This window comes from Nelumbo lutea, chromosome 3 (genome assembly GCF_056320005.1).
Source record: "Nelumbo lutea isolate HS-2025 chromosome 3, American lotus-T2T, whole genome shotgun sequence".
Classification (NCBI taxonomy): domain Eukaryota; kingdom Viridiplantae; phylum Streptophyta; class Magnoliopsida; order Proteales; family Nelumbonaceae; genus Nelumbo; species Nelumbo lutea.
The window spans coordinates 36,876,774-36,888,707 of record NC_142686.1 but is presented as its reverse complement, the minus strand read 5'-3'; the positions used below and the strand labels follow the sequence as shown (position 1 = coordinate 36,888,707).

Here is an 11,934-nt window from a genome sequence, read left to right as displayed (position 1 = left end):
CTCATCGTGATTTTCTATGATGTCAATCATTTTATTTTATTTAAAATATTAAAATAAAATAGTTAAAATTTACAATATCTCATTAAAAAGATCTAAATATATTCAAACGTATTCAACCATATTTTTAAAAAGATTCATATACATATACATATAAATACATGCATAAGCAATGATCCCCATGGGAAAGGGATTAGGGACCTTGGGGAAAACTGTGATCCCTAATAATCCTCGCTATATTTTTAATTTCCTAGAGAGACAATGTTGTTTTACTTTCTTTGTATATACTGTTATTCTTATTTATTCTCAATTAACCCCATTTGTACTTTTATAACTGTCAAGAGAAAACTATACGAGAACGTAAAAAATAAAAGAAAAATAATACTTATCCAATTAATAAAAGTGATTATCCACTCTCTAGATTCTCTCTTTTTTTTGTATATTATTGATAATTATTTATTAGAATAATTATCGTGTAATCTATTATTCTTCAAAATTGTAATAATTTTTGTACATTAGGGGTTATAATGTGATTTTTTTATTAAGTTTACTTTAAAAATTTATTTTTCATATTAAATAATTCATATACTAGCACGTACCCTTTTGCTAGTATATAAAAAAACTGTAAATTAAGAGATTTGAAACCTAACCATTTGTTTTAAAAATTAAAAAACTTCACATATAATAAAAATCAATATCATAGTTCGACACGTATGACCCGTGAATCTCTTCTTCTTTTCGGTTTAATCCGGTTTTTTTAACACCGGTTTGGATCTCCCATCTCTTTGCGATGCATGTGTGATCTCGTTTGCATAAAAGTGCACGCCTCAGCGTCAAGTGCAGCAGAGCCCGACTCTTTCAGAACCTAGCTATAAATTAGGTTAGGGTTTCTTTGCTGCTTCTCTGCTCCGCCGACTCCTAAACCCTGATTATACATCGAGGAAAGGTAGAGAGAAACAGAGGGGGGAAAGATGAAGACGATCTTGTCGTCGGAGACGATGGACATCCCTGATGAAGTGAAGATTAAGGTCAGGGCGAAGATCATCGAGGTGGAGGGCCCCCGAGGAAAACTCAGCAGGAACTTCAAGCACCTCAACCTGGATTTTCAGCTTATCAAGGATGAGTCAGGGAAGAAGAAGCTCAAGATCGAAGCCTGGTTTGGTTCTAGAAAGACCACTGCGGCGATCCGAACAGCCCTCAGCCACGTTGAGAATCTCATCAAGGGTGTCACCAAGGGCTACCGATACAAGATGAGGTTCGTCTATGCTCACTTTCCCATCAACGCCAGCATCACCAACGGCAGCAAGAGCATCGAGATCCGTAACTTTCTTGGTGAGAAGAAGGTAAAATACAATGTTAACTTGCCGGCGTTTTCTTCTTAAGAGCGTCTTTGTTAATATCTACCTATACCTGGGGGACATGGCCACATGGCATTGGATCCATTGGGCTTTAAAATCCAAACATTTCGTCAAGAGACATTTTGTTTAGTAAGGGTTACGAATGAAGTTGATGACACTTTATCGCTGAATCGCAATTTCTTCTATCCCTTCTTGTAATCTACTTGCACAAGTTCAGAATTAAAAGGAGTCGCCTAATGTTGTGCCCTTGCTATACTATACACCCTTTACTAGGCAGACCTTGTTCTGCACCGCAAGGAGCTAATTTGGTTCGCGATATGTCTTTTCATGTTGGTCTAGAATAGCAGAATCGTGATGTTAATGTTGTTCGAGGCTTTGAGTCTGCTAATATTCATTGTTTATGTACTTGAAGTTGCATATGCATTATCTATCAGGTCAGACGTTTGCTAAAATCAATATCTATTATTGCTAACAATGTATATTTAAGTGAACCAAGCATATCTTTATTTATTGTCCATGTCAGGATTTGTTTCACGGACCATACATAATTAGAATGATGCTTTGTTGAATTGAGGTGAACTGTTATATTTGCTACTTCTTTATTTGCTTATTGTCAACCATTCACGTTGGCGAGTAATCAACTTTCATTATGCCTTCTCCCAACTATATGTGGTCGCCTACACGAATCTCGTTTCCCCATTCCATTCCGTTTAGTGCATAGACAAGAAATCATAGTTACAGAAATAGAACGCACAAACCCTATCATTGTTTATCATACATTTTTCCCTTGTTAGAAACTTAGAATGGAACCTAAACAGAAGAAGGAAAAGATAAATGAAATCCAGAAAATTTTATATGGGTAGCCTAATTACTTGGCAATCAGATCAACCCTGCGTAGGAAAGGTTTCCACCTTGTCGATGAAGTTGTAGATGTAGATGATATGGTTAAGAATTACACCTTTCAATGGCTTGTAGTACACTACCATTAGATGCATGCAGCAACCTTATACAGCAAAATGGCTGCCTTTGGTGATAGTTCTATGCACAGTTTGCGCCATGAATCCAAAGTGTTTTGGTTCAAGTTTTGAGCTCAAATCCTTTTCTGCAATAATCTTTTGATTACTTTTTGAATCCTCTTATTTGGTGGTTTGCCAAGTTTATCATCATCATCTATGCCTTATCCCAACTATAAGGGGTGGGCTACATGAATACTTTTTTTTGCATTCTATTCTGTTGATTTCCATATCCATTGTTATAAGTGCTTAGATCATTTCATACTACATGAAATTTGAATAAATTCTAACGAATCTTAGTTTTCTACTTTGTCATTCCTTTGTTTCTTTTATTTTTTTGCAAGGGTATCTTGGTCTGAAATCCTTATGAGAAATTCTTTAAGGAACCATATTTAACCTATTTTCCATGATATGTAGGTCAAAGATCCATTTTATGTGCATTAGTTGTAATTTAATTTGAGCTTGATTGTGTCGTCTTATTGCCTGCAATGTATAATTGGGGGAAGTGGGGAACTCTTATATTAAAAGTGGATTAAAATGACTTCTATATATTCAAGTTTTTATATTTTTCTTTAAATTTTTGGCAAAATTAATAATGAACAAAGTATACAGAAAGGAATGACAGCACAGAATTCATGTAGCCTTTAGCTGACCATATGTAGATATGGGACAAAGCATAGATGATAATGAATTTTTGACAAATTTAGAAAAGAATGCTGATCATATGATTTACAACATCGTTCAATTCAACATTCTCTACTTACAATTTTACATGTAACTATGATTTTTAGAACATTGCCATGCTGACTTCTCCAGACAAGGTTGTTTATAGCCAGTGTTTCATCACCTATAATAGACTGGTTATTATACATCAATTGATTTTCTGTAATTGCAATTTTAGATGGGGGCCATTGCCCGTGTGAAAATCAATGACTGTGAGATAAAATGTATCTGCTTATTTATGCTGCCTTCAGATTTTTGATTCCTGGTTAGATTTTATCAAGCTTCAAAATTGATCCACTAGGTTTATGGGCTTCATCAGTCATGTGATGTTTTAGGCATGCCTTGCTTTCTTTAATGGTGTGGCATACATATATCTTTCCCTGAAATGCTTTGCTAATGGAAGATATTATTAGTGCTCAGGGTCTTGTTTTGCAGCCATTTGAGAAATCTGATTGTACTTAAGAAAGTTTTAGTCTGGTCACATCTTTTGTCAACTCTAGGCAATCCATGTATTGAGGAATCGGGCATATGCGGATGGTTATCATGTTATTACAGAGTTATATTTAGTTTCAAATGGAGGATATTTGGTTTTTTTGGCAGGCAAGATGGTGGATCTTTGCTGCCATTAATATATATTTTTGTTTCTTCAGGTGAGAAAGGTGGATATGCTTGACGGTGTAACCATTATCCGGTCTGAAAAGGTCAAGGATGAACTCGTGTTAGATGGGAACGATATTGAGCTTGTCTCCCGGTCAGCAGCTTTGATAAACCAGGTCTGTTTCTCTCTCTCTGTCTGTGTATTTGGTCGTCTATATTGCTCGCTTTCTCATACCATTCTCCCGGTTTTGTACAACAGAAATGCCATGTAAAGAACAAAGATATAAGGAAGTTCCTTGATGGTATCTATGTGAGCGATAAGGGAACAATTGCTGATGACGAGTGATTAGGTAACTAACTAGGTAAGGATGGATGATTTCTTTTCAAATGTTCTCTTATTTTAGGAGAAGGCTTAATACAATACAGTTTCTTTTTCTTTTTTGTTAGTTTGTTCTCCCGGTTTATTGAGATATCTCCAAATAGTAAGAGAGTTGGAATTTAAAATTTTGTTCTATCAAACTTTTTTTATTTAATCACATGTTATAATTACTTGTTGGAGAGTTGGAATTTAAAACTGTGTAATAATACTTTTTATTCAATTCCATGCTATAATTGTTTGACTCGTACTCCGTGGGGAAATACATGTTACATGGTTACTGCGTTTTCTTTGAGAGTGTGTTGGGTGGGGGGTTGTCAATCAGATTTATCATTGACCTCATCGGCTTCGGTCAGGGCAAACCCGTGCGAACAGCCTGTTGCAATCTTGATAGGGATTTTCTCTTCGAGTCCACTGCAACTTCGACTGTTCTCACTTAATCAATGAAACCGGATCTGTTCCTTACACAGGGCGCCTCACACCGTCTTCACGCACATCCTACCATGCATTGGGAACATCTCCCGTATTTATAACTTATTATTCATGGGAGATGGAGATGTTCCCAATGCACGGTAGATGTTCTTGTTAGGCGCCCCTGTGTGAGGAGCAGATCCCGTTCCCTAATCAGCACTATATGACAAATCATTTTAAACAGAGAGTAAGAGAAAGACTCCAAAATCCGAAAGCCTTTGTCAAGTAAAACAAGGTGACCGTAGCTTTGGATGTGCAAGACTGCAATGAGCGTCTTCTTCTTCCATATGAAGCTTCCGCAAGTAAAAGCAATAACTCCGATCTAAGCAGTCCCACATAAGGTTTTCTTTTTAAATATATGTTAGGGTTAGTTGTTAAATGAAAAATACGTTTCCATTTTTAACATATGATGTTTTTATAAAACAAAAAAAAAATCATTTAAGGTAGATAAAATAAATTATATTCAACTTTTAGTTATTATTTTTTTGGAAAATTAAATTTTCGTTTCAGTTTTTATAATTATAATTTTCTGTTTACTATTAATTTTGTTGGAATTTCTATTTATTTAGTATTTTTATATAATAACTATTTTTTCAAATAATAATTATGTTTTCATTTTTAACATATAATTATGTGTAAAATAAAATATATAAATCATTTAAGGTATATGAAATATATTATTTTTATAATTTTAGTTTTTATTAAATTTTTGAAAAAATGAAATCTTAAATTTTCTTTGTTTTCATAATACTATTTTTTAACTTCTATTAAAGATGAAAAACAATTCAAAAGTATTCAATGTACAATTTTATCAAGTTAGACACGGATACACTTCTATATCAATGTGAATTGGACCATATTCACTGATATGGTGCGATATGACGCAATAAGATGGCATATCATATCGATATGCATGAATCGTGGATACATATCCAGTTGTAGCATATCAGTATCCATGATCATGAATATGCCCTGTATTGGAAGTATTGTATCGATACCTTAATCCTTGTGTGTTTCCTCCAATTTCAATCAGTTCGTTATTCTCATTTAAAGTGGAGACAACAGTATCTGACCTTCCACCTAAGGTGTAAAGTATTGATTGGATACTGTCGATAGAGGCTATCATCTTTGATATGTCATGATTGGGTATGTATTTCACAAGTATGCTTCCATTTTGAACCATATCGTAGGTGGTGTATACACAATGATATCGGTGCTTAGTATATTGACTGTTCTTTTGGTTTTGAATAGTTTGTTGAGAAAAGATACACACCCGGCTGAATTAACTATTTACAGTTGAACACACCGGTGTTCAGTAGAGATGGAGCCCACAGTGAGCATTGGTGTGTTCAGCCGGGTGTGTATAATTTTGTCTGCAGCTCTTCCGGACTGAGTGATTGGATGGGCTGGAGACAAATTCATCCACACTAATTAGGAGGCGTGTTATCGCTTTCGCTTCCATTCCATTGGTCTAGTTGCCAATCGGTCTTGCTAATCCATTCTATGGTTTTAGCAATCAAGCGTTGCATTATGCGGTATAGCTTTAAACCCGGCCGTCCTTTGCATTGAACGGCTGGGATAATAATTTTTGAGAAAGTTTTCCACGCTTCTCTTTCGTTTGGGGCCTGTGACTGCGAATTCCTATTTTCGATTGCAATCAATATAATCTTTCAGTATCCTCTCTTCTTCGTGCTTCCGTACTGAATAAGTAAAGATATTTTGTCCTCGTCCTATATAAAGTTTACCAGAGATAGCGATCGAGAGAGATAAATGACCCAGAGATTATTCCAAATCATCCAACAAACTGGACAAAGATGTAAAGCTGAAAGCGAAGGTAACATGAAGAAAGCAGGAGCAGGAGGGGCTTCGTCCAGCTCTCCTCCACTTGCAATTTTCCATACCAAATACCTACCTTGGTTACTAGTGGTTCATGTCTCTCCACGCCTGCCCTCCTACTTCTTACTCACTTCTATCCATCACCATGTGCTGTGCTTGGCCTCCAACTCCATTATTCAGGTCTGACATTACTTTACAAACCCTTTCTTACCAGTTACCACCAACATCGCCTCGCCATCACTCCATCTGCATTGCAGTTCTCTTTTCTTATTTTGCTTGTAAAATACAATTATTCCTTTAGACTATGCTTGGTTTGAAGGAAAAGATAGGGAAAGGAAGGAAAAGATAGGGAAACATATATAAGGTTTGTAAAAGTTTCTTTGCCTTTTTCTTCCTTTCTCTACATTTTTCTTCAAATCAAATACAGCCTTAAGCCATATGACATCACATTTAAGAGTCAATACTTGGCTCCAGTCAAATTGGAATCAAAAGTTCTGTAGGATCTATTTCTAATTTCAGTTGATTTATATAGGAATAAGAATGGAAATTGGAATTAGCTGGTATAAGATTTCATTTCCAAGGGAGGACGAAAGAATGCCATTCCTTCAAATGAGAGAATACCATTTCACCAAAAATGATAATGAGATTCCCCATTCTGTCCAACCAACTAGTTGGAATTAGAATGACCCATTCCAATTCTAATTCCATTACCCTATTCCTACAAATCAAACGGGCCATTGTCTTTCACTTATGGGAGTGAGGTGCCTTATACTTTCAAAAATCATCATTTAAGTCTAAATTTGTTAATCCACCTAATGATGAGTGACAATCACAACGCTCATTTATAGTTTAATTATATGAGAAAATAAATTTGTAAAATGATACTGATGATACGCGTTTAGGTAGCTCCCGGTTGATAGGTGACTCAAATGCCTAGTTGAATGGTGACGAGCTGGAAAGTGACTCGGATGCCTAGCTGAATGGTGACGAGTTGGGAGGTGTCTCGGACGCCTAGATGAATGGTTCCTACCTAGAAAGTGGCTCTGACGCCTAGCTGAATGGTGACGAGCTGAAAGGTGGTTTTGACGCCTAGCTAAATTGTCCCTACCTGGAAGGTGGCTCTGACGCCTAACTGAACTATCCCTAGTTGAAAGTGTCGAGCTGCACACCTTACTGGTGCGACCTGCAAGGAAACAGTGTCAAAGTGCCTAGCCTTCTTTACCCGGGGTGGTCATTCCGATGCTTAAGTTAGCGAATGTGGAGATTTTGTAAGAGAGATGAAAGTAAGAGAGCTAGAGAGCTACATTGTGTATCTACCTTCTGTGGTTGGAGGTAAGGCCTTTATATAGGCATTGTTTGGCGTGGGCATCACGCACTGCATCCAATATCTCCAGGAAGACGTGCCTAATTGGTCCAAAGTCCTCTGAGGTAATCATGCATGTAGGCTGACTTTTGCTTCTTACTCGATTTCCTCTAGAACATTCGGCGTGAGAACTAAACTTCGAGAGATCCAGGAGTGATGAGATGCATGCAGAGTTGGTCGGCAAGCATGTCTTGCAGGTCGCCACCTAGACCTTAATCAGGTCGACAAGCCTTCGAGGGAGGTCGCTCCTCACGTCGAGGTTACTTCGGTCGGTACTGATGAGGTACCACAGGTCGGCCCTGTATGAGGTGCTACAAGCCGCCCTAAGTTGTAGATGAGGTCGCTAGTTAGATTTCCACCAGGTCGGTGGTGGAGGTAGGTCCCTAGATCGGTGGCAAAGACAAGTCGCTAGGTTGGTGGCAGAGACAAGTCGCTAGGCTAGTGACAGAGGCAAGTCACTAGGTCGCCAGGTAGGACTCCATCATTTTGGTTAAGGCAAGTTAAGGCAAGTCGTCCCCTAGGTGATGCTAGGATGCCATCCAGCTGTTCTACGATGCCATGTGTCATGATGTCAGTGGAGGGCCAAATCTGCCCTCATCAGATACAAATAGATATCAATGCATAAATTGTTGAGTTGCTTCAATGTCGTAATTCTTCCACTTGGAGAATGAAAATTGAATTGAAAGGGTTAACAATTAGGCTGTACATGTTTGGTTGCAGTGCAAATGAATTTGCACTGATACAAAAATGTGGTAGTACAAATGATTTGGTTGCAAGTTTTAATTTATTTTTGTTTTAAACTTTACCATACTTTGTTTGATTGCATTAAAAATGAAGTAAAATAAAATCAAAATTAGAATAAAGTAAAATTCAAAACAAAATTAAACCAAAATTTGCATTTTTTTCTTTGCACTCCCATGCATTATAAAATTATGCTTTAATAATATGTACAGTATAAATACATATAAAATACATTTGCAGTATATATATTTCTATTTGTACTCCTTCCTTCGAAATGGACTTGAGTGTTGATTTCTCGAATTACAGATACCTCTTTGTCACGAGTGAAAGCGAAAGCCCTTAATTGTCACTAAACCAAAGTGCAGGTAGCTCCCTATAATTTTAAGTATTACTTATCCAAATTAATCAAGCAAAGCGCAAGAAGCGTGATCTCAATCCAGCCGAAGCCCGAAGAGCTTCTGCTACCTCTTCTCGTCTTCTCTATCACTAGCGATGGAGTTTGATCGTTCTCCTTTCTGCTCAATAATCTGTTCAACAATTATATCTCTTATCATCTTAAATCCAGTTTCGTTTCTAGTGTATTCACTCGATGGACCTGTTACAGACATATTCAAGCATCTGTATTTCGCAGATTTCTACCCCAGCACCAACCCCAGAATCCATCATGAAGTTAAGCTGTTGGGCAATGCGAAATTCTCCGACTCTAAGGGTTCCATCCAAATCCCTGATCCAACTCGAGCACTTGATCTCAGGCATCAAGCAGGACGAGCGATCTTCTCCTCTCCCATTCGCCTCTTCGATCCACCTACCCAGACTCCCGCTTCCTTCCAAACCACCTTCTCCATCCAGTTCGACACCACCCCTACGCCCCCCGCCCCAATTTCAACTTCCAACTATAGCGACGGAAGTCACGGTGGCAGCGGTCTCACGTTTATCATTGTCCCCGACGAGGTGACGGTCGGCCGACCCGGCCCGTGGCTGGGGATGCTGAACGACGCCTGCGACGACGACTACAAAGCCTTCGCCGTCGAATTCGACACCCGTCGAAATCTGGAGTTTGGCGATCCCAATGACAACCACGTGGGCATCAACCTCGGTAGCATCTTATCCAGCACAACCATCAACGCCTCCGATGTTGGGATTTATCTTAGAGATGGCTCCGTTCATCGGGCTTGGATTACATACGACGGTGAACGGAAATGGATCGACATCCGTCTCGGACCAGACGGTCAAGCTTACCCATCAACACCCATCTTTTCCGCGCCGCTCGATTTATTACCTTTCCTTAAAGAGTACATGTTCATTGGCTTCTCTGCTTCCACCGGCAATCTCACTCAAATCCACAACGTGCTATCATGGAACTTCTCTTCTACTAGTCGAGCTGCACTTCGTTTGCCCTCCACCGAGACGTGCGAGACCAAGATCTTCCTCCAAGCCACGAAAGCCACCGAACCAGCTCACAGAAAACCGCCGAGCAGTTTCATGATCTTCGTCGCAGTTGTCGTTCTCTGCCTAGTGGTTTTGATCAATCTCTACTACAACGGCAAGCGTAGAAAAGAGAAATCAACGCTCGCCATTCTTCCCGACAAAAAGCAACGGCCGAGACCACCCAATAAACCCCGTCGGTTCTCCATCGCCGAGCTTTCTTCGGCGACTCGGTGTTTCAGTGAGGCGGAGGTACTGGGAAGCGACACGGGAGGTATCTTCTACAGAGGAATACTGCATAACGGTTGCCACGTGGCGGTGAAGCGGTTCTCAACTCGTTTCCTGAACTCGACAGGCGCGGATCGTCGGCGAATTCTTAAAGAAATCGGTGTGATTAGCCGAGTTCGTAACCCAAACTTGGTACCCGTGAGGGGGTGGTGCTGCGATAAGCGCGAAACTATGGTTGTGTACGATTACATGTCCAATGGAAGTCTGGACAGATGGCTATTTGGAGTTGGAGTCCTTCCATGGAGTCGACGATTCAAGGTCGTGAAGGACGTCGGCGAAGCGTTAAGCTTCCTCCACTCGAAGAAACTCGCACACAAGAACGTGAAGACAAGCAGCGTTTTCCTGGACGTCAGCTTTCGAGCGGTTCTAGGAGATTTCGGGTTCATCTTGGGGGCGCCCGCCGTGTCGAGCCGTGATGTGGCTCAGAAAGCGGACGTATTTGGATTCGGGATCGTGGCGCTGGAAATCGTGGCGGGGAGAAAGAATTCGGACGAAGAAGGGGAAGAGCTGTTGGATTTTGCATGGAGGATGCATGAGAGAGAGGAGAAGGGGAAGGTGGTGGATAGGAGGATGGGATTGGTTTATAACCCGGAACAAGCTTTTCGGGTGGTGGAGATAGGTTTGCTGTGCACAATGAACGAGGGAAGTGGACGGCCGACGATGGAAGAGGTGGTGGAGATGCTGAATATGGAGAGGTCCATTCCCCAGTTGCCGGCGAGACGACCCGTTGCCTTGTTTCCTTACAATAGTGCCACTGATCTGTGCAGTGGTTATTCCTGTGCACCTTTCAGGTGAATAAAACCAGAAGGAAATAATCGAAGTGGTTAAGTAGGAGATATGTGTTACAGAGCAAACAGCTGTGAGGACAATCGGATTTGCAGCAGGTCATGGACCTCATGGCTTTGGGGTTTGAGACAGAGTCCAGTGTAATGCACCTGAACCAGCCAAACTTGTCTTCTCTCTCTCTCTCTCTCTCTCTCTCCAATTTATTAATGTTTTTATAATTTATTCATATAGAGTAGAGCTAGGCAGCTAGAGCAGAGTAAGGCTGCATATTTGTACCAATTTATGATTCAATTGCTACTTTCAATTCAATCCAAAGCGTCACTCCTCTTAATCATCAAAATTTCAAAACGGATCCTTAATTGTCCAGTGACAACAATCACCTAAGGCTGAGGAAACAGTACTGTTAGCCATGGTTTGCCAACTCCTTCCTTGAATCCATCAAATTGATTTGATATCTAGGAAATGAGATGAGTTTTATTTTAGAAATTCTTTGTTTTAATATCTAGGAAATCGGATTAAGTAATTTCCAATTTGGACTAATAAATCGATCACATTTTCTTTATCCAGTTATGGTAAAATGGACTTAAAACGAATCATTCGTCTGCATGACTCTTTCTTTCTTTAATTTTCGGTAGATGTTTCATTAATGAATGATCTTAATCTCTGCGTGTGGACAAGTACATAATTTGTTTGTTGGCTTGTATGGACGATGGAATATTACCATACTACTTTGGTGGAATTTGATAAAACTGAAATCTAAAATTTGAAAAGTGAAATCTTTTTTTTATCATCTGAATAAAGCAAAAATATGTCTTTCTTTCAAAGCCACTGCGGTATTGAAAAATAAAAGAGGGCATTTTAATTATTATGAACCATTTGAAAAAAATGGACCATCATTTACAAAATTAGATTTTTTTATAATTTTTCAAAAGTATTGCCTTCGAAAATCAAAAATCAATT

General features: G+C 39.2%; 2 protein-coding genes across 2 annotated transcripts; both read left to right on the top strand.

The window, feature by feature from the left end:
• The first annotated feature begins 902 nt into the window (after positions 1-902).
• LOC148864256 (large ribosomal subunit protein uL6-like) lies at positions 903-4,314 on the top strand. The gene is made up of 3 exons (XM_088977891.1): positions 903-1,340; positions 3,742-3,864; positions 3,948-4,314. Exons 1-3 carry the CDS (start codon positions 969-971, stop codon positions 4,032-4,034), a joined length of 582 nt encoding a protein of 193 aa, XP_088834017.1. The 5' UTR covers positions 903-968; the 3' UTR covers positions 4,035-4,314.
• Positions 4,315-8,608: 4,294 nt separating this feature from the next.
• LOC148864255 (L-type lectin-domain containing receptor kinase VIII.2-like) lies at positions 8,609-11,283 on the top strand. The gene has a single exon (XM_088979650.1). The coding sequence runs from the start codon at positions 8,968-8,970 to the stop codon at positions 10,981-10,983; it is 2,016 nt and encodes a 671-aa protein (XP_088835776.1). The 5' UTR covers positions 8,609-8,967; the 3' UTR covers positions 10,984-11,283.
• Positions 11,284-11,934: the final 651 nt, after the last annotated feature.